This window comes from Rhinichthys klamathensis, unplaced genomic scaffold (genome assembly GCF_029890125.1).
Source record: "Rhinichthys klamathensis goyatoka isolate OS25496 unplaced genomic scaffold, OSU_Roscu_1.1 h1tg000087l_1, whole genome shotgun sequence".
NCBI classification, from domain to species: Eukaryota; Metazoa; Chordata; class Actinopteri; order Cypriniformes; family Leuciscidae; genus Rhinichthys; species Rhinichthys klamathensis.
This window is the reverse complement of record NW_026606627.1, coordinates 2,089,767-2,113,014: the sequence shown is the minus strand read 5'-3', so window position 1 is coordinate 2,113,014 and position 23,248 is coordinate 2,089,767. Positions and strand designations below refer to the sequence as shown.

At 39.7% G+C, this 23,248-nt stretch overlaps 1 protein-coding gene across 1 annotated transcript; it reads right to left on the bottom strand.

Annotated features, from left to right (window-relative positions):
- Positions 1-1,538: 1,538 nt before the first annotated feature.
- On the bottom strand, positions 1,539-15,378 carry LOC130085731 (uncharacterized). Its single transcript, XM_056251660.1, has 9 exons — positions 15,197-15,378; positions 13,016-13,067; positions 12,387-12,683; positions 12,285-12,319; positions 11,198-11,293; positions 10,918-11,077; positions 10,770-10,840; positions 10,588-10,683; positions 1,539-2,127 (listed from the first exon to the last, which is right to left on the bottom strand). The coding sequence occupies exons 2-9, from the start codon at positions 13,065-13,067 to the stop codon at positions 1,876-1,878; spliced, it is 1,059 nt and encodes a 352-aa protein (XP_056107635.1). The 5' UTR covers positions 15,197-15,378; the 3' UTR covers positions 1,539-1,875.
- Positions 15,379-23,248: the final 7,870 nt, after the last annotated feature.

The window sequence follows — 23,248 nt, the reverse complement described above, 5'->3', positions numbered from 1 at the left end:
TACATACATACATACATACATACACTCTGAGAGAAGTTTGTAAAAAAAAATATGGCCCTTTCTGTAATGATTTTTCTCTGGTGTTTTGAAATATTATATCCATATAGTATCCATATATCCAAATAGTATCCACTGTAATAGTGTAGTACTGTATGCAGTGAAGTATCCACTGTAATGGTGCAGTAAGTGTTGTATGTAGCGTAGTATGCACTGTAATAGTGTAGTATGTACTGTAGTATTCACTGTATTAGTGTAGTACAGTATGCAGTGTAGTATCCACTGTAATGGTGTAGTATGTGTTGTGTGTAGCGTAGTATGCATGCACTGTAATAGTGTAGTATGCAGTGTAGTATCCACTGTAATGGTGTAGTATATGTTGTATGTAGTGCAGTATGCACTGTAATAGTGTAGTATGCAGTGTAGTATGCAGTGTAATAGTGTAGAATGCAGTGTAGTATCCACTGTAATGGTGTAGTATGTGTTGTATGTAGTGTAGTATGTGTTGTATGTAGTGTAGTATGCACTGTAATGGTGTAGTATGTGTTGTATGTAGTGTAGTATGCACTGTAATGGTGTAGTATGTGTTGTATCTAGTGTAGGGTTGAAGGAAATGCCCTTAAACTTAACGGAAAAGGTTACGTTTAACATTCTCCATTTTTATGTACGGAGTTTGTTGTAGAATTTTAATGCCAAAAAAAGAGCAAGAATTAATAACAGATACTAGTGATGTATGTCTCGAGACCGGTCTCGGTCTTGTCACGGCCTTGACGGTCTTTGGTCTTGGTCTTGTCTTGGTCTCGGACCTCTCGGTCTTGTCTAGGTCTCGCTGTCTCAGACCGACATAGTGGTCGGGGGATTTAGCAATATCAATATCCACGACGATATCCGCAACGGATTGAAGCGCGTGTCCGAGTGAAGACAGTGCGGTGCGCAAGCCGTATCCGCGCCACTGATCGCTGCGGCAACGAGCACTTTGATCACTTGATTTAAAAAACACATATCATGTACAGTTTTTGATGTATTAATATTTAGTAAAACACATAGGCCTATCAGTGACATGATGGGTTTTAACTTCATTCAGGAGATTTTGGATAACTGCACAACTGACAGATGACTTTGAGCGCACCGCCAACGGTGTGTGTGTGTAACCATAGCGGCAAAACAACCAACTTTCGGATCCTAGACTTTAGCTTATAATTTCGTTTTTAAAAATATAATTATGTATTTAAAAGTTGCAGAATGGATTCATTTGGAGACTTCGAAATCGGCAGAGAAAGGCAGGCAATGCAAAACAAAATCTTACAAGTTATTGCTTAGCTTCAACAACACTAGTCTGTTTTTTTTTCCCCCTCCGGTCTCGGTCTTGGTCTCGACTTGGTCTCGGTCTTGGTCTCGACTTGGTCTCGGTCTTGGTCTCGACTTGGTCTGTCTTGGTCTTGGTCTTGTCTTGGTCTCGATACCCTCTGGTCTTGGTAGTGTCTTGGTCTCGGTTTAGGCGGTCTTGACTACAAGTCTAACAGATACACAACTCAGTAACAATCTGTATGTAAGAATAAGCAAACCTCATATTTGTTGCTTCAGTGTTATTCCTTGGTGGCTGATTTCAGTGAAATAAAGAATCCAACAACAGGCACGCTCCCACTTGACAGAACTCTCTATGGATCCCCACGTAAAGCTTATTTGGCATCTATACACATATATACACACATGCCCACATTCTGCTTTTCATACGGATCTTGTAGACACACACACACGTGCTTATATCACAGATAATGTAAAAGGGACAGTAAAAGATGTACAAACAGCTTTAAAACAAACATAGGCCTACACTTTCTGCGCTTTCTTGGATTGCCTGTAAATGTGACTTTGTTGCACTCAAGTGAAGACTCTCAGTATCCAGAAGAGCAGTAGAGAGGCGATCAGCAGCGCGGGAGAGTGAGGACCCCTGGTGGCGGAGCTGGGCATGTTCACTTCACCGGTCAGTTTGAGGCACGAGGCGGTCGAAGTGGCATTGCAGCACTCCAAGTAGCAGGTAGTAACGGAGGTTGAACAAACCGCCATCTTTCTGCAATCCTCACTGCAACCTGCTTGCCAACTCTCTATGCTGCCAGATGTTGTCTTTTTTAGCTAAAAAAAATTAGACAATGATTGTTTCGATTAAACATGTGCATTTAGCATCAGAGCTGATCCTTTCTGAATATCACATGGTTTAAAGTCAACATGAAATGAAAACTGACCCTATTTACTGTCTTAAAGGGGACCTATTATGCCTTTTACAGAGCCTTGATGTTGTTTTGGGCTCTACTACAACAGGTTTAGATGATTGAATGTTGATTATTTTCCCCATATTATCCATTGTTGCAGCTCCTCTCTTCCCAGTCTGTCAGTAACGCTCTGTTTACTTCCTGTCTCTATGAAGCCCCTCCTTCTGAAAAGCACACTGTGCTCTGATTGGTCGGTTGGATCAGTGTGTTGTGATTGGTCAAGCGCTTCGAGCGCGTTTTGGGAAATGTCCCACCCCTTATCATAACCGCCAGTTTCAACACGCTACTAACTAACTCAACCAGGCCCTGCCCCTTTATTCTGCATATTAATTAATTAATGAGGAATATTGTGACGTGTTCGTTCCAGGAAGAAACTCGAGACTACAATGGAGGCGTTTCAGGAGTTCAGAAACACTGACACTGATATAGAGAATAACTGGAGTTTTGCAGAGCTTTATCACGCTCAAACAGCAACATTACATACCAAAGACCAATGAACATGGAGAAAAGCATAATAGGTGATCTTTAAAACATGCTTAAGACCTTAATGACATTCACCACACAAAAACGTTTCAGAATACGGTGGCAATGTTATCCCGGGCAAGCCCCCACTTATTTGATCAACCTCCTCGTACGGACAGACGTCACACAGCTTTATTTTTCGTCTGCAGCTTTAAATGTTCAAGCTCTTTAATGTCAGGTGGATTCTGATTGGCTGAAGATGCCCTTGTTGACTCTGGTTCCATAGGAAACTTCATCTCTGAACAACTCCTCCATCAACTCAACATCCAGAAATCCCCTGCCCCTTGGTCGAGGCATCATCCCTCACCATACCCCTACCCTCACTCTCCACATCTGATGTACTCATGTAGAGGAGATCTCGCTGCTGGTTCTGGAGGGCTCAGCTGGGACGCACTTGGCTTAAGATTAACTCTCCTCAAATATCTTGTACCACTGGTAAGGTTCTGGCCTGGAGTGAGACTGTCTTCTTTGACTGTCTTCAGCTTCCCAAAAAGTCCCTAAAACCTGCGTGGGTGCACACCGTACCTCTCAATGCCATCACGGTGGAGAGCCCTTGAAGTGAGAGTAAGATGGTCATTCCAGCCGAGTACCAGGCGTTCCAGCAGAGATGGGGACTCGAGTCTGAGACTCGGACTCGAGTCGCACTTAAGTCGCACAAACAGCTGACTTAGGACTTGACTTGCGACTCGACCCAAAAGACTTAAGACTCGAGCTTTGAGACTTGTCAACAACCTGTTTTCATGCAATTATTGCTTTTTAAATCTAAATTCATGAATGTATTCCTATTTTTTTTTATTGGCGCATATATACGTTGGGGAAGCGTATGATGAGCTGCATGCCGTGTCCCCTGCCCTTTGCCATACTGTGCAACGTGCATGCGCTATGCCTATGTGCGCGCCGCGCGCACTCACATATCAGAAAATGCATTGACGATGGCGACACCAAGTCCTCCCGGAGTTGTGCCTTTTGTCATTAGTTTTGGTTTTAATAACTTTACAAACAGTGGCGGTAAGCGAACAACTACATGCAAGATAAATGATGCCGGATCCACAACGTCGAACTTCATCAGGCACCTCAAAACGCACCCAGATAGGTCAGTCACTTGCTAATGTGAAAGAGACGTTAAATTTAGCATATATCGTCACAGGTACAGTAACAAGCTAACCATCACAAAGTGTTGTATCCATATAATGTGACAGACTTAGGTTAATATTTCACCAGGTCCGAGGGCTAGAGGGATGTGTTAAGTAGCAGAAGATTAGACAATACGATGTCGCAAGACACTCACGACAGTTTGTGAAATAGTCACGAAATTTAAATCTATTGATTTGTGTACACGGACATGATTTTCTCATTTTTTTCGTGTCTCTTAGCACGTTTCCAAATTCATGTCTCTCAGCAGGGGGACAGATCAGATGGCAAGAGAGACTTGAGACTTGACTTGGACTCGTAGCAAAAGACTTGAGACTTGACTTGAACTTGCCCCTCAAAGACTTGAGACTTGACTCGGACTTCCAAAAAATGACTTGTGAACATCTCTGCGTTCCAGGAGGCTTAACTACCACCTCATCAATCAAGGGACTGATCTCCGATTGCCAGCCGGGTGCACCATAGCCCAAAGGTAGGATCTATCCACTTTCCATCCCAGAACAGAAGCCATGGGGGAGTATGTAGAATAGGCTCTTTGCAAGGGCTACATCTGCCCTTCTACCTCCCCTGCCACTTCCAGAGGCTTGCGGCCATGTATTGATTATCGAGTACTCAACCAACATACCATCAAGTACTGATACCCTCTTCCCCTGGTTCCTGCAGCCCTCGAGAATCTTCGGGGGTCCACGATCTTCATCAAGCTGGACCTGTGTAGCGCGTACAACCTCATCCGGATAATAAAACCCACTGGGCACTACAAGTAATGGCGTATAGGGTAATGCCGTACAGGCTAGCCAACTCACCCTCTGTATTCCAGGGATTTATGAATGACGTTTTTTAGGAGTACCTCCATCGCTTCCTGATGATCTACATCACTGACATCCTGATCAACTCCCGGAACGAGACTGACCATTATCTCCACGTTAAAGCTTCGGGAAAACATCATCTACTTCAAACTTGAGAAGTCTGAATTTCATCTACCCTCTATTCAGTTCCTCGGATACATTATTGGTGCAGACGGAGGTTAGAAACTGGCCCATTCCCTCCACAGTAAAATAAATGAAAGCTTTAGCGTAAGTTCTGCCGGGAAGACTCAATGGTTACGTCACTTATTACCTTCTCATCTATCCAATCGTGTTCTAATACTTGTTGTATAAAAGATCGGTACTTACACATGTCTGAGATCGCAGATGTTGGCGCCTACATTCACCTCCATCCTCCTCACCATCACCAGGATGGTCCCTTCCCATACCTCCCAGGGGATCGGCTGCGCCCCTGCCTTCGTCTTCAGGCAGGAAATGCTTTATTCCGTACCCTCGGATTGCGAGCTACCGACGGGGCCTACGCCAAAGAACTTTATATCTTAATACTTGCTTGCTGGGTTAATAAATGCATACTTGTTACATTATTTTGCCTCCCAAGTTTTTCTGGTAGAACTACAACGCTTCCTCGGATTCATCAACTTCTACGGAAGCTTCATCTCCAACTTCAGCCAAATTGCCTCTGCATTAACCTCTAACTCTGCAATAAGCCCAAGCCTCTGTTCTGGACAACAGCAGCCACAACCACCTTCATACGGCTGAAAGCAGCATTCACCACCACACTCACGGTCGTCCACCCTGATCCAGAACATCCTTTCATCGTAGAAGTTGCACATCAACCTCTGGAGTAGGTGGGGTTTTGTCTCAGTGAAACTTCATCCATGTGTCTTCTTCTCTAAAATTATGACATTGGTAACTAGGAGCTATTAGCCAACAAACTAGCCTTAGATGAGTGGCGCCATTGGTTGGAGGGAGCGAAGTACCCCATTTGAGGTAATTACCGTAATCTGAAGTACCAACGTGAAGCGCACTATCTGAATCCTCGTCAGGATTGGCCATTATTCTTCACCAGATTCAACTTTACATTATCCTACCGACCTGGATCGAAGATTGTGAAGGCATACGCTTTCTCTCGTTTGCATTCTCCAGACTCTCCGACGGTCCCTCCTCACATAATCATCATCACCTCACCCTCATGGACTCACTGATGTTCACTCATCCTTGGGCTTTGGTCACTCAGGCATTCAACAAAACCTTTTCACTCCTCCGCAATCGCTTCTGGTGGCCATTTATGTCTCAGGAAGTTCATCGTTTGGTACAAGGATGTCCCATTTGTGCCATCTCTAAATCTCCCAGATACCTGCTGGCAGGCCAGCTGATAGTCCTTTCCCCTCCTCTGCTCTTCCTCTCCTGTTCCTCTCCCCTCCTCTGCTCTTCCTCTCCTGTTCCCCTCCCCTCCTCTGCTCTTCCTCTCCTGTTCCCCTCCTCTGCTCTTCCTCTCCTGTTCCTTTCCCCTCCTCTGCTCTTCTTGACAGTGACGCATTTCAGCCGGCTTTTCATTTCTCATCTCCATAAATATATCTAGTAGTAAAGCTAATGCAAGGGCTAGAAATCAATGAATTCTTTGCTAATACTTTCTCGTCATCTTGGAGAGCGCAGTTCGCACCGCTTTCTCCTTTCCACAAGCGCTTGCTCTCCCGTGGCGTCTGTCGTTGCTATGCAACAATGAACTTAGGCGCGCCTGTAAAAATGAGCGCGCCGCGTCGCTATTATGAGCTAATATCCAAAATATTTCCATATGTGGCTCTTTCCTCCTTTCTTATCAACAAGTGGATTTACAGCCACCACATCAGCAGCACCACCGGTCGCCATGTCTCAGCGCTTTTATGAAGAGGACGCAACTGCACGCGCTTCGGGCATGCACGCGCATCTAGTACCGGGTTTGAGAAAACTTGTTACCGTGGCGTGATGTCTAAAAAAAATTAGTACCGACTTGGTACCGAAGTACCGGGTCTTTGACAACACTCATAAACGTTGGCTGCGCTGTGTCTTACCTTGCTCTACGTTGACTTTACTAAAGTTAGTTCCAGCTTCACCGTCACCACCTTTTTTAAAATGTTTGTTTAGGTCTGTTTATCTCGAAGGCCTCTATTTTCTTCTTCTCTTTTCTTTTCTTTTCTGAGCACTGGACTTGTGCTGACCGGACATTTTAAGCGTAACGTTAGCCTACTGAACTTCAAATCAAATGACTATATCAAGTTTTGATCAGTGGCCAAACCATTTTTGTTTTTTTGGGGTGGGGGGGTGGGGGTGGGGGGTTCTTGACCAATATTTCAAGGACAATTAGGAAGAAAACAAATAAAAAGCTTTTATGTAACTCAAATATTAGATATTTTTTCCACAAATATGCCTATTTTATTTATTTTTTAACAATTATTCCATGATTTAATGAGGACCCAGGTAATAAATATCAAAAATATTTTTTCCCAAGGACAAAAACATTCATACAAAGAAAAAAGATTATTATTCATAAAGACCATTGTGGCGAGCAGGACGAGGTCGAGGGCCGTGGGAGGACGGCGTGAGTGCTGTCTTTAATTTCATTTTGTATTTGTTTATTTTAATGGCCGTCCGCCATGATGGGGAGGAGCAGGGAACGGGGGACTCCTGCCGTCTGCCCGTATCCGGAGGAGCCGTCGCCGTCCACAAGGCATCGGAGGAGTGTCGAGCCGTCCACGGAGGGCTATCCAGCGCCACCGCCAGGCACTGCGGAGAAGATCACCCAGCTGGTGGAGGACCAGATAACAGTGCATTGTGGGAACCGGCAAATTTTTTTTTTTTTCTCCACTCTCTCGTCTCTGTCGCTCTTCATGCTTCCGTCTCCTTTTCTCTATCATCTATCCATACCCCCCAGACCAGTCCCCCCGGAGAGAGAGGGGGGGAGGGGGGTAGTGCGCAGTCTCGGGTGTGCCCTCCGACATGCGGTATGTGGCGAGCAGGACGAGGTCGAGGGCCGTGAGAGAGTGGCGCGAGGCCGGTGCCGTGATTACTGATGAGCGACACCTGCGCGACGCACCGGTCTCGTATCTCTCACGGGGGAGCAACGACAGTGGAGATCGAGAGAGGCCAGGCCTGGATTTATGTTGTGTTTTGTTATACATTCACCTAAAGGATCATTAGGAACAACATACTAATACTGTGTTTGACCCCCTTTCGCCTTCAGAACTGCCTTAATTCTACGTGGCATTGATTCAACAAGGTGCTGAAAGCATTCTTTAGAAATGTTGGCCCATATTGATAGGATAGCATCTTGCAGTTGATGGAGATTTGTGGGATGCACATCCAGGGCACGAAGGTCCCGTTCCACCACACCCAAAGATGCTCTATTGGGTTGAGATCTGGTGACTGTGGGTGCCATTTTAGTACAGTGAACTCATTGTCATGTTCAAGGAACCAATTTGAAATGATTCGAGCTTTGTGACATGGTGCATTATCCTGCTGGAAGTAGCCATCAGAGGATGGGTACATGGTGGCCATAAAGGGATGGACATGGTCAGAAACAATGCTCAGGTAGGCTGTGGCATTTAAACGATGCCCAATTGGCACTAAGGGGCCTAAAGTGTGCCAAGAAAACATCCCCCACACCATTACACCACCACCACCAGCCTGCACAGTGGTAACAAGGCATGATGGATCCATGTTCTCATTCTGTTTACGCCAAATTCTGACTCTACCATCTGAATGTCTCAACAGAAATCGAGACTCATCAGACCAGGCAACATTTTTCCAGTCTTCAACTGTCCAATTTTGGTGAGCTCTTGCAAATTGTATCCTCTTTTTCCTATTTGTAGTGGAGATGAGTGGTACCCGGTGGGGTCTTCTGCTGTTGTAGCCCATCCGCCTCAAGGTTGTGCGTGTTGTGGCTTCACAAATGCTTTGCTGTATACCTCGGTTGTAACGAGTGGTTATTTCAGTCAAAGTTGCTCTTCTATCAGCTTGAATCAGTCGGCCCATTCTCTTCTGACCTCTAGCATCAACAAGGCATTTTCGCCCACAGGACTGCCGCATACTGGATGTTTTTCCCTTTTCACACCATTCTTTGTAAACCCTAGAAATGGTTGTGCGTGAAAATCCCAGTAACTGAGCAGATTGTGAAATACTCAGACCGGCCCGTCTGGCACCAACAACCATGCCACGCTCAAAATTGCTTAAATCACCTTTCTTTCCCATTCTGACATTAAGTTTGGAGTTCAGGAGATTGTCTTGACCAGGACCACACCCCTAAATGCATTGAAGCAACTGCCATGTGATTGGTTGATTAGATAATTGCATTAATGAGAAATTGAACAGGTGTTCCTAATAATCATTTAGGTGAGTGTATGTGACAGCAGTCATCCGTGAGGGGCTGCTGTCTTTACTTTCATTTTGTATTGGTTTATTTAATTATTAAAGTCTTTAAATGTTCGCCAGTTCCCGCCTCCTTCTTCCCATAACAATGAACTGTGTTACAACCATATAAGTAATCAATATATTTTCCAAAAGGATACTTAATGTAGGTAAATAATAATTTATTTTACAACTTAATTTCAACATAAACAAAAGCTCAATTAGCTATAATGTGAAAGTAGAATTTTCACTTAAAGGGATAGTTCACTTTGAAATTAATTTTTGGTATGTTTTAGCTTACCTCAAGGGCATCCAAGATGTAGGTGTCTTTGTTTCCGCAGTAGTTTCAATTTTGATATTTTTAGGTCAAACCGTTCTTGTCTGTCAGTCATATAATGCAGGTCTATGGTCACCACCTCAAAGAGCATGCACAGAGAAGTCCAAATTAAACATGATTTAATGACTCGTAAATGTAAGTACACATTGATGGGCTAAGACACGAAACGAGCGGTTTGTGTGAGAAAACGAACAGTATTTATATAGTTTTTACCTCTTGTAACCACAGCCACGTCCAAGTGATCTGAGGGCACCGGCGCTTCGGTCTTTTCCGGAAAGCGCCGGAAGTGATCTCTCGCGCGTGTACGTCACTCATTGTTTACACAGAACAGAGATTGTAGGTAAGACGGCTAATTAAAATGGTACTAATTTGCGCTTATCCGGGATGTTTAAACCGTCGTAAAAGAAAACAATTAAAAAATAAATAAAAATAAAACAATTGTATGAGTGACATACACGCGCGAGATATCACTTCCGGCGCTTTCCGGAAAAGACCGAAGCGCCGGCGCCCTCAGATCACTTGGACGTGGCTGTGTTTACAAGAGGTAAAAACGATATAAATACTGTTAGTTTTCGCACACAAACCGTTTGTTTCGTGTCTTAGCCCATCAATGTGTACTTACATTTACGAGTCATTAAATCATGTTTAACTTGGACTTCTCTGTGCATGCTCTTTGAGGAAGTGACCATAGACCTGCATTATATGACTGACAGACAAGAACGGTTTGACCTAAAAATATCAAAATTGAAACTACTGCGGAAACAAAGACACCTACATCTTGGATGCACTTGAGGTAAGCTAAAACATACCAAAAATGTATTTCAAAGTGAACTATCCCTTTAATATATATATATAAAAAATTTATAATCAATTTTCTATGTGGAGTGTTATTTCCTTTTAGTCAAACTAAACAAAACAGTTTTAAACCATGATTTTAGAATAGACCAATATATAAATGCACCGAATGCACCACAAAATGACATGGTTGTTTAACTTTCTTTCAGTTTATTCTCAATGATTATTAAAATCGTCCATTAGCTCTAATAGACAGGAGGGTGGGGAAACATTAAATCTAATCTAATAAAAAGAAAAGATGATTAAGATTTACCATGCAGTAATCCTGACCAACGAGACACAGCATGCTGGTACTGATGGGTTTGTAACACGCTGTCCCTTCACACTTGATACTATGACACTTCTTGCCCTTTTGGAAATAAAGAAATCAAAAGTCAGAAACTGGCAGAAAATGTGTATTTGTGCCTACAGTGACAAATGGCTGTGTGCTCTTACATTGTTTGCTTGGGTGGATGGAGCCGTGGCCTTTGTGGTTGTTGCAGTGGTAGTGGATGTTATTGCAGCTACTGAAGGCATGTAATAAAACAGTCAATATTCAAATGCGACCATATATCTGAGATAATAAGACAGAGTTTGAGGTTACCTGTCGTACTGGGTGATCTGGTCAAGTCAAGCAGAGCGTCGTTGAGGCAACTGGTTGTGTTGCAACATTTCCAAGAGCAATTAGCGAGAGTCGAGTTCCCGCAGGACACACCACATGAGGCACTGCACTTGACAGAGTAACTTGTGTTCTGTGTCATTATCTGAAGCACAACAGAGCAAGGTGTAACTCTTTAAATCATTTCAAGTTCATGAGCACATGATTCGCATTATTTAATTTCCACTGGAGGTTCCCATCTGAAATTGCCGCACGGTGGACTGACCTCACAGAAATTATAGCTGTGTGGGCAGTGATTCATCGTCGCATTCATGAACTGGACGGAACAATCTGTAGTGCAATCAAATTCTGGACAGGACATCTTTTAGGAAAGAACAAAGTTACAATTAAAGTTTTACATTTTAAGCATTTAAGCTGCTATTGAGGTGGGATAACGGGTAGGTGCTATATGGGTAGGTTAGGTGCTATATGGGTAAGTTTAATGGTGGGTAAAGGGTAAAGGGATTTTCAACAGTGAAATTGTAGATGTAATTACAAGCAGGTATTTAAAAAAAATAAGTACAATATTAAAAAGTGTTTCACAATAATTGCACTGTATAAAACGATTAATTCAAATGTTAATATGCATTAGTTAAGTACGCTTAAAGTGCCCCTATTATGTTTTTTGGATATTGCCTTTCATGTAGTGTGTAATAGAGCAGCTGTTTGTAAATGTAAAAGGTCTGCAAAGTTTTTGTCTCCCAGAAGAAGTGATTCTGAACAAAAATGAGTCGTCAGTAATTCTAGTCTCTCTTCTGCTGAATCTACGTAGGTTTGAAACACATTTGCATAACGCCAGTATATAGTCTTGATTGGCTGAACAGCGTCTCGTAGCTCCGCCCTCAAACACTGTAGTGTATCTGAGACTGGAGATTTCGGTTCGTGTTGTTCGTGTCGAGAAGACGCTGTTTTCTGCTGACAAAGCAAATCCACTTTGATGAGATTGATACGGTAAAACCCACGCCACTGTCACTGTTCGTATCACTGTGATCAAGAGCTGAGATTCAGATATGATAAGGAGCGTTTAGTTTCTGACCAATCATAGCAGACTGACCGGTCTGACCAATCAGAGCAGAGAACCTCTCAGAGAGGCGGGGTTTAGAGAGACTGAATCTTTATCGGAGCGTTTCAGACACTGTGAGAAAGAGCTGATGCTGCAGTGGATTTTATGAGTGTTTTTTTTTTTTTTTTACCTTGGATGCATGTAATACTGTTGTAGGAGACTCAAAAACAAAATTAGGAGCCTTTAAAATAGCATAATATGGGCACTTTTATATAAAGTGTATCTTAAGCATTCTATGTCCAGCACTCACCGCAGAGTAATTTCCTGTTACTGATGATGAATTATCTGAAAATATTGACAAATAAACAAGTTAAACATTGTAACCAAACAAGAAAAAGAACGTAAATTTGACGGAAAGAAAGAATACCTTTGTTCATATTAGTACTGCCCATTGTGGAAACAGCATTACTGACAGAAGAAGTGCTCATAGTGGGCATCTGGCCCGTTGAAGTGGAGGAGCTCGAGCTCTCGGGATGCATTGAATGAGTTACAGCTGTCGGTACGGTTGCGGAAGACTGTACAGTTGTGGAAGAGTCTTGTACGGTTGCGGAAGAGTCTTGTACGGTTGTGGAAGAGTCTTGTACGGTTGAGGTGTCTGGCCACACTTTAGAGAGCAGACTCATTTGCAATAATAGAAAAAACAGGAAACCTGTTGGACAAACAGATGAACGACAGAAAACATCTGTGACAACTATTGTGAATTGACTGGATTTGCATTTGGTTAAATGTAACTTGTCCAGCCGAGAAATGCATGGAAAAACATGCACACTAGGAGCACGAGCAGAATGAATTTCTAATCAAATTATTAAAGCGTTTTTTTTTTTTTTTTTGCACGATTTATACAGAAATTCCCTGCTTTATAAAGAATGTGATTAGTACTGATTTCCATTGGCATGTTAAATAAAACCATGTATTAACCACAAATCAAATCACATAAAATATCTATTTACAATAACATGATGAAAAGGTATAATAACAAACCTGTTTTCGAAGACCTCACATTCTTGCTTTTCTCAATTTCTCCCAACGCCATCTGAAAGGCATGAAAATATGTTTGTCATTTAGTTATGATGCAAAACAGCAAGAACTTTGCTAAGTTTATGGATGTTGGTGTTTTTTGATGATTCAATCAAATTCATTTGACATGTTTAATGAGTCCAGCAACCATCGAAAAGCATGGCGAGTATTAGTATCAGAAAATTCCCTTTGCCTGGTTTGCATCCATGACGTTGCAGAAAGATTTCACCGAGAGCTATGCAAACGTGGCGTGTGTAATTGTCGGTGTGGAACATGCTTAACCTCGGCACACGATGTTCTGCTTTGATCTGCAGTGGACCATGTCAATTTCTTCTTATACAGTCAAACCAAAAATGATTCAGACACCAGATATAATTTTTGATGTTTCACTAGTGTGTGCAGGACACTATAGTTCATTTATGTAAGTGAGGAGAGCAAAATAAAGTAAACTGTGACATATTACACCCAATAACTCTTCATACAGAGACTACCAGTGACATTTACACACATCTGGGAGCAAATATTAATCCTCCACTTTGAGCTGATCATGTTTTTTTCTTCAGTGTGTTTTCTGTAATTGCTAATGCTCTTTTTACACACAGACTGAACAACATGAAGCATTGCTTGGTCACTGGTTGAGCTAAACTGGTATTATCTAATTGTGTAGTTAAATTTAACAGCTGACAGATATTCAACATAATTCATGTGTGAGAGTCTAACAGAAGGACGGACAAAACCAGTCAAATATCCACTGATCCGAGAACTCTGAGTTCTGCTCATATTTATCACCATTTTCTGAATCCATTTTGGTTTGACTGAGCCGAAAGAGATTCAGTTTCCACAAGCGCATGTACAGTATTTGAATATGAAACACACAGCATCTCGTGTGTGATATCTCTTCAATGTTACATCACAGGAATCGTAATCCAGGGTTCAGTGTCTCTGCCAAACACACGGGTTCACAGTTACAGATGTTCCCTTGCATCGAGGCCGCTTGCCCTCACACAATTAACAACTTGTTTGTTCTGGGCGAATCCCCCAGGTGTAAGTGCAAAGCACGGCTTGTTACTCCGTTCCCCGTGAGACAGTGAACAACCCCGTCAGGAAACTACCCTGGAAACCATGTCTTGTGTGAAAACATTGGTTCCACCAAATTATGACTTTCTCTTTCTATCCCACAGTAGCATGTTTGGATGACTTTGAACATCTGTCTGCATTTCTCCTCTTCTTTCTCCTCATCTAGTTGTCTAATAAACCTGGCATTGTATGTTTCCAATATTGTGGGCTCTTTAACTAAATTGCTTTTGTTGCTGTTTTGTAAGTTGCTTTGGATAAAAGTGGCAGTAACACTTTATTTTAAGGTGACGCAGTTACACGTTACGACAGTAATAACAGTAAATTATGCATAAATACAAGCAACTAACCCTAGACTAAATCCTAACTTTAATATAGTAAGTACATGTAGTTAATTAGTATTACTCAGTACTTATGTGACAATGTAACTACGTCACCTTAAAATAAAGTGTAACCAGTGTCAGCGAAATGCATAATAAAAAAATTAGATGCACTCAAAAAAATTGGCTGTAGGATTTACTAACTTTGAAAAATATATTTTTTTTTTATAGTTTGGCTGAACTATATATATAATATCCTGTACTTTCCAATGATTTGATATTGTTACTTGTAAAGGCAAGGCAAGTTTATAGCACACTTGGTAATTCAAAGTGCTTTACATAGAAGGAATTAAAATAATCAAAAGAAATAAAAATAATCCTGTTTTGCAAGGATCTCATACTCAGAAAAAAGGCAAGAAATCTCAGCCTACATTCACAGCAACACTTATCCTTTCCCATGTACATATGTACTTATTATAGTAATTACAATAACTGGGTAATAACTAGGTACTAACCCTGAACCTAAAATAAACTTTAAATAATATTCCTCAACTTAATCCACACATGTAATATGAATCATCCGTCCTACGTCGGGTCTAGACTCATGAAAACACCTGTTTGAAAACATGGTGACCTTCAATACGAACCAGCATCTCCAGCCCGAGCAGATCCACCTAAACCTACAGCTGCATCCAAAACCAGATCTACACGGCAGCAACATCTGAACACGTATATTGGGAAATATGCTTACCTTCACTGTACAGTGGGAAAGCACGAATTAGACTGGAGTTGTTAACAGCTGTGGATGAAGTTAAGTGTGCCAATATGATCCTCTACCCCTTCCTCTCTCTCTCTCTCTCTCTGTTGCTATGTGCTCCTCCAGCCCGATGACATCAGAGGGAAGGTTTCCTAATTAGTGGAAACTGATGGGATTGGTCTGATGACCGTGTGCTTATACTAGGATGATGGGGTGTGTCATTACTGAAACGATGCATTCAACTCTATACAATTATTAGTTATGCACAGCTTTGAGTTTAACATCTCGACTGGCAGTTTAACTTCTGTAAAAGCACTGCGTCAGATTGATTTTATAGCCTTTTGAAAATATTAACAATAATCTTTAACTTGTTTAGATAGTAGATAATATCATAACCAGCAGAGCCGGACAGTAACGGAGTACATTTACTTGAGTACAGTACTTAAGTACAATTTTGAGGGATCTGTACTTTACTCGAGTATCATTTTTGGGGAGTACTCATGACTTTACTCAAGTACATTTGAGAGGCAAATATTGTACTCTTTACTCCAATACATTTCTATCCATAACCGTGAGTACACGAGTAAAAAAAAAAAAAAAAAATCTCGGAAACCCTCAATTTGTTGTTTCCCTCTCAAACGTGATTGGATTGTGCAGGCCCCACTGATTGTGACAGCCTATCAGCAATCACTTTCAGCTTTCCGCCAAAGTCAACTCCATGGTCAGATATTATATTACACATTAATGTAAGCCAAGCATTTGGTTTGATGTTCTTGAGTATGTGGTGTGTTTAACACAGTCAGGTTCAAATGTGGCAGTGGCGTAGCCACGAGGGATTTCTGATTTCTTAAAAAAAAAAACTTTAGGAGGCAAAATATATTTTTACTGATTATGTGAATTACACTGCGCAAACCAAAGTAGGCTACTACCCAGCGAATGAAGAAGGGTTGGCGCTCAGTCTCCAGAGTACATACAATATTCATTTTGTTTTATTTTATTTTTCCGGTTTGCATTTATGAGGAAAAAACAATGTTATGGACGTGTTCTCCGTTACGGACGTGAGCGCTCTGAAAGCGGCATAAAAAATGCTTTAAAACTTTCACAGAGACCTCAAACAGAAAACACAAAACCTTTCTTTAACCTGAATTTCGTTTTGATTTAATTGTATCTTAATTTTAATCAATGTTTCATCAACCAATTGCCTGGGTTTAATAAATAAGAAGTAAATAGCAGACGATAGATAAGAAACGGAGGCGCCGGCCTGTGAACTGGATCTCGTCTCATAAATGAACCGAAACTGAGTGTATAAGGTAGCCTACTTGCCTCTCACAGACATGTCTACTTTTAAACAGAAAAAATCAAAACGAAAGAAAACAGACTACAGACTGCTTATGTAATCCGTATGAAATGTGCATTTCTCTCTGGCGCGTTCACTACTGAATATCGCGAGTCAGCATCGTCAACTTCATCTAGCCGACACTGACAAAGAAAACACTTGTTTATTAACAAGTGTTTATTAATAAACAATTAAAATATCTCCTTGCTATATTTTACATATTCATAATCATTCCTTTTGCCGGTTCTTTGTGACAGCTTTTAGGTGCTTTATTGGCAGCGCCACCCTTACATGTGGTGTGTGTGTGTGTGTGTGTGTGTGTGTGTGTGTGTGTTGTCCCCGCATTTAAAGATGGGACCCCCCAAAAATGTAATTAAATTAAATAAAGCAACATGGTAAAAAGATGAAAATGACTTGATTTTACTTTCAATTCCTTTTACATTCTCCAAGGTATTAACATTAACATTTTTCATAACTCCATGTAGGACGTTTCTGTGCATTAATGTAAGCACTGTGGCAGTAGATTAGTAATGCAATATTTAGAAAATCTACTCTTGTACTCTTGATACTCAAGTACTTTTAAAAACAAGTACTTTAGTACTTTTACTTAAGTAGACATCTGAATGTAGTACTTTTACTTGTACTTGAGTAAAATTTAGCAAGGGGTATCTGTACTTTTACTCAAGTAACAAAGCTCTGTACTCTGTCCGCCTCTGATAACCAGTAATTTGTTTCTTAGGATCTTAAAAACACGGTGTGGTTTAAACGCTTGAAATAAGTTTTGTAGACAGATATAAAATATGCCTACATCAGAATTCCTTTACAAAACTGACATTTCATTTTAAAGTGTTAAAAATCGAAATGCAAAAACAGTTCAAATGAAATTTGATTTAAAAAACGTAGGTTCAGAGGAATCTTTTAGGATTCTCAACATTTGTCTCAGCCGGCCAAAATCGTACAGTTTGAACCAGTCTTTAGTTCTAGTTAGTAAAGACATCGTTAAAATAGTCCGAGTGACTACAGTGGCTCAACCATAAGTTTATCAAGTGACGAGAATACTTTTTGTGCAGAAAAAAACCCTAAAATAACGACTTTATTCAACTCTTCATCTTCTTCTCTGTGGGCCTCGAGTGAGTTCACGTAGTGTAACAGCGTACGTCAGACACATCACACACACGACCAGCGTCGGCCAATAGTGAGCCTACGTGTGACGTACAACACAGAAGCGCTGCACTGTTTCACTATGCGAACTCACTCTCACTCACAACAGCTCTCAGATTTAATCAAAAATATCTTAATTTGTGTTCCGAAGAAGAAGGAAAGTCTTACGGGGTTGAACAACATGAGGGAGAGTAATTACTGACAAAGTTTACATTTTTGGGTGAACGAACCCTTTAAGCCTTCAGTCTTCCTCAGCTCTGGGTCTTGTCTTGGAGTTATTTCAAACAAGTATTTGGTCCACTCAAGCAAGGAAAACCAATGAAAGTATGGAATAAATGTATATTTTAAGGTGTAATAAGTAAACCAAATGGATTGTAACCATTTCAAACAAGTATTTGGTCCACTCAAGCAAGGAAAACCAATGAAAGTATGGAATAAATGTATATTTTAAGGTGTAATAAGTAAACCAAATGGATTGTAACCATTTCAAAGAAGTATTTGGTCCACTCAAGCAAGGAAAACCAATGAAAGTATGGAATAAATGTATATTTTAAGGTGTAATAAGTAAACCAAATGGATTGTAACCATTTCAAATAAGTATTTGGTCCACTCAAGCAAGGAAAACCAATGAAAGTATGGAATAAATGTATATTTTAAGGTGTAATAAGTAAACCAAATGGATTGTAACCATTTCAAACAAGTATTTGGTCCACTCAAGCAAGGAAAACCAATGAAAGTATGGAATAAATGTATATTTTAAGGTGTAATAAGTAAACCAAATGGATTGTAACCATTTCAAAGAAGTATTTGGTCCACTCAAGCAAGGAAAACCAATGAAAGTATGGAATAAATGTATATTTTAAGGTGTAATAAGTAAACCAAATGGATTGTAACCATTTCAAACAAGTATTTGGTCCACTCAAGCAAGGAAAACCAATGAAAGTATGGAATAAATGTATATTTTAAGGTGTAATAAGCAGTGTTGGGCAGTAACGCGTTACTAGTAACGCGTTACTGTAACGCAGTTACTTTTGACAGTAACTAATACTGTAACGCATTACTTTTTAAATAAAGTAACTCCGTTATCGTTACCATATGGTGCGTTGTCCGTTACTTTTTTAAATTAATTAGTTGCTGGAGCGGCTGAGAAGTGTGCGCTGTTACACAGTACGAGATCACTGAAGAGACTGCTAGCATTATACAGAGCGAGAGGACACATAAACTCACTGGCTGAGTTGTTTACGTTAACACGTGAGGCCGCGCGAGCACGGAGATTACAAGCTGCACGGAGAGCGCTGAGCACTTCAGATGCGCATTTAAAACACAGACAGCGAAACGGTATGAATACAGAACACTAAAGTACACATTGCCATATCATTATAAAGTAATATTTTGTCTAGATGCTGCATCAACAGAGAAAGAACAGAAGCTTGCCGTCGAGTCTGAGAGGAATAACATTAGTAACGGCTAACTTACCTCAAGCGATTAAAGCAATGTGACCAAAACACACGCAGACCTGACCCAGATGTTTTATGTCGCAATTGTTACCATCTATTTGCATTAGTTTATATCCAGCTGGTCACTGTTATGCATTCATTAGCCGGCGAAGTTGTATTTTTAAAGCTGACGTGATTGCAATGCTTACATTGATATGTTCATGCAGCGACATCAAGTTTCCTAATCAAGTGTTCTAAAATTTAAGCAAATAAAGTGAAAGACTATACATGTAATATATAGGTCTACATTTATGTAATTTTAATGCTCTGGCCTTTGCAGATATTTAAATATGGCCATCTTCTATAAGCTTGAATCATATAAAATGGTAACACTTTACAATGAGATTACAATTTTAGCATTAAATATGGTTAATAAATGTTGTAGAAGTATCATTCATTGTTAGTTTTTTAATTTCAACATTTACTTAATACATTTGAAATTGAGTTTAAATTGTTATTGTATCTGTTATTACCTTAGTTAATTAGCCTACTATGAACTAACAAGAATGATCAAGGTACAATTGTATTGCTCAAATATTCATTCATGCAGTAAAAACGTATTACTGTCAGCTGCATGAACATATCAATGTTGAGAAAGCAAACACATCACTAGCTTTACACATGCTTGTTTTGTTATTTATTTCAGAAATCCTTGTGATATATTCAGTTTGTGCTGGTCTGACTTAAATAAAATAGTGTTTAAAAATTACTTTCTGTTTAAGTCAGTTTTGTGTTTGTATAGACCATAACGCATAAAAGGGCATTAATGGGAACATTAAAGAACTTTCTTTAAAAAAGTAACTAAAAAGTTACTTTTCACAGTAACGCATTACTTTTTGGTGCAAGTAATCAACAAAGTAATTGAGTTACTTTTTGAATGAAGTAACTAGTAACTGTAACTAGTTACTATTTCTTAGTAACTAGCACAACACTGGTAATAAGTAAACCAAATGGATTGTAACCATTTCAAAGAAGTATTTGGTCCACTCAAGCAAGGAAAACCAATGAAAGTATGGAATAAATGTATATTTTAAGGTGTAATAAGTAAACCAAATGGATTGTAACCATTTCAAACAAGTATTTGGTCCACTCAAGCAAGGAAAACCAATGAAAGTATGGAATAAATGTATATTTTAAGGTGTAATAAGTAAACCAAATGGATTGTAACCATTTCAAACAAGTATTTGGTCCAATCAAGCAAGGAAAACCAATTAAAGTATGGAATAAATGTATATTTTAAGGTGTAATAAGTAAACCAAATGGATTGTAACCATCATCCACAAATCTAACAACGAAATACTTTTTTTTTTTTTTTTACAATACTACAAAAAATTCAATAGCAGTAACTTCCAGCTTCAGCAATGCTACTCACAAATTACCATTCTCGGGTCATTTAAATCAAAGATACTGAAATTAATCTCCAGCTCATCTATTGTGTACAAGTGCAGTCTCCAGCTCTTTGTTCAGTAGTAACATTAACTCACTGAGTCTGAGATGTATTTGGGGCAGGCTGAGAGGAGTGGAAACTGTGGCATGTCACAAAGATGTAAGACGGACTTTGAAGTTGATTTCAGCAGGTGAAATCAAGACTTTCCCCGGACAATTACCCCTTTGTGGTGGTGTGTATCACAAAAATGCACTGCACTAGCTTGAGACACAGAGGGATTGTGGGTGCTCAGATGACAAACATGGATTTCTAGGATTTTCTAGTACTTAAGTCTCCTTCATTTATAAAGCGCTTTTAACAGTATGGATTGTTTCAACGCAGCTTTACAGTGATAATAGGAATTACCGTAACAGATTGTTTAGGCTTTACAGCAGCTCTAGAATAATGTATTGTCCAGCTAAAGATAGTCTTGATTGATTCACTTCCATTGCGAAGATCATTAGTTATTAACCTCTTAACCTCCATTTGCCATTGCATGTTTAAAACAATAATATCTTAGTAAAAACCTAAAGTAATATTGCCAAACTATATATCATTTGAAAGCTTAAAATCTCTAGTTTTCATATTTGGTGGCTGTTATCTAAAATAAATTACAGAGGAGAAGTAATTTATCAATTTGCAACAAGAATATTTCATATTCATTAGGAGTATTTAGGCCTTTATTTTGAAATAACAATAAACACGAAAAATCATGAAAGATTGGTAGAAACCTCAGTTTGTTTTCATGCCATGAGTTCAAAAGATAACACCAATTCCATTTTATGAGAAAAAAAGGTCTGAAAATGTTTTAAATAGAAAGAAAAATGTATGGATTCCCGATTTCTGATTGGCTGCGAGCTATAACGCTTTAACGTAGTCTTTTTATGCATTTATTAGAGGTTGAATTCAAATCAAATACTGCCAAACCACCCATACTACTTCTGAATAGGATGTCTACTTCATAAATTGTATGAAAATTATGGAAATACATGGTTCAGATCACTCAAAACATATATGAAAATGGAGGCGCCCTTATATGGGCAGTAATGGAGTCTAGTGAAAAAGTTGGGTACTGCACCCAAATAAAATCTTACTGAAAGCTCATTTTTTTAGATATCAACCTAAAATTTGGAATACAACTTTTTTAGAGTAAAATATATTTTGTAATATATATATTTTATATAAAATATTAATAATTATATTTTTACATTACACCATTTCATAAACTCAAACTCATAACTTTTTTTCTGTTTCATTTTTTATCATTTCTAGACTTCTACAATAATCTGGAAAATGTCTTCTTTAAAACAAGACCAGCCATAGGTCTTTATTTCAAAGCATTCCTGAATTACAACCATTTAAGTTTGGATAGTGATTTTTATGTCTATGCAAAAAAAAGGGGGGTGACAGTTAACAGATTAACTTATGGGACGCTAACACGACACCGCTCTAACTGAAAAAACCCTAACGCTCTCCGGCCGCTCATCCGCACAATTTATGTTACGTCCCAGGTCTAGGGTCCAGGACAATCACATAAATAATGTCTTTACACCAGGACTTCTTGTTTCTTTCTTTTTATTATTTTGAAACACGATCAGCACAAGACATCAAAAGGAAGCAAATTAATTTCAGGGTTGGGTCAAAGCCAAAATAACAAACAAAATTGAGTCTACCTTTTTTATAGAAAACTTATTGTCCTACCAAAGAAAAACATTTAAACAAAATTTCAGATAGTAAACTGACCCCCTTACTAGTCAAAAACAAGACAAAACATATAGTTCACAACAAAGAAAAAGTGGCACCCCAACCCCTACGGCTTCCGTGCTGAAGCGCAGTGACATTTACAATAATTATAATAACAAACAAAAACACTCAGCCACGTTGAGTGTTAAAAGAAAACCATTTACAGAAAACTTTACAAAATAAATAAGAAAAGAACAACAAACCAGGGGAAATAACGTGAGAGGAAAATAACAGTGCCTGGTGTCTCGAGAACGCACTCCCTGAAACAGGTTCAAAGGTGCAAACGATTGTCCGTTATCTCTGCGCAAACATAAAAAACGCAAACCCGCGAAAACGCAGACGGCGTGCACATGCACATCACGTGTTCAGTCCATAGGTGTGCGCGTTTGAATATTTATGTGCGCAGGCGTGTAGTCCTTCACAAATCAACCCTCAACAAACTACTTTGTCTGGCCTAAAAAATGTATAAATTAGTGCTGTCAAATGATAAAAATATTTAATTGTGATTAATCGCATTAATGTCATAGTTAAGTCGCGATTAATCGCAATTAATCGCACATTTTTATCTATTCTAAATGTCTCTTGATTTCTTTTTGTCCCATTATTTTTTCTCATTTTAATGCTCTTATCAACATGGGAAAGTGGATCGGCTTGCTTTGTGCAAATGTTTTTTTATTGAAAACAACATTGACAATACTGTGTTCAATTTCACACTAACATTCTCACTTGGAGCAAATAATCTCTCACACAATGTAACACTGTCCATCAATAAAAGGGTGAAAGAAATACTGACGAGGTCCTGATATTGACGAGGGGGCGGAGAATTCGCATCAGCTGTGTGTGTGTGTGTGTGTGTGTGCTTGGCCATCATCAAGTGGTGTTTC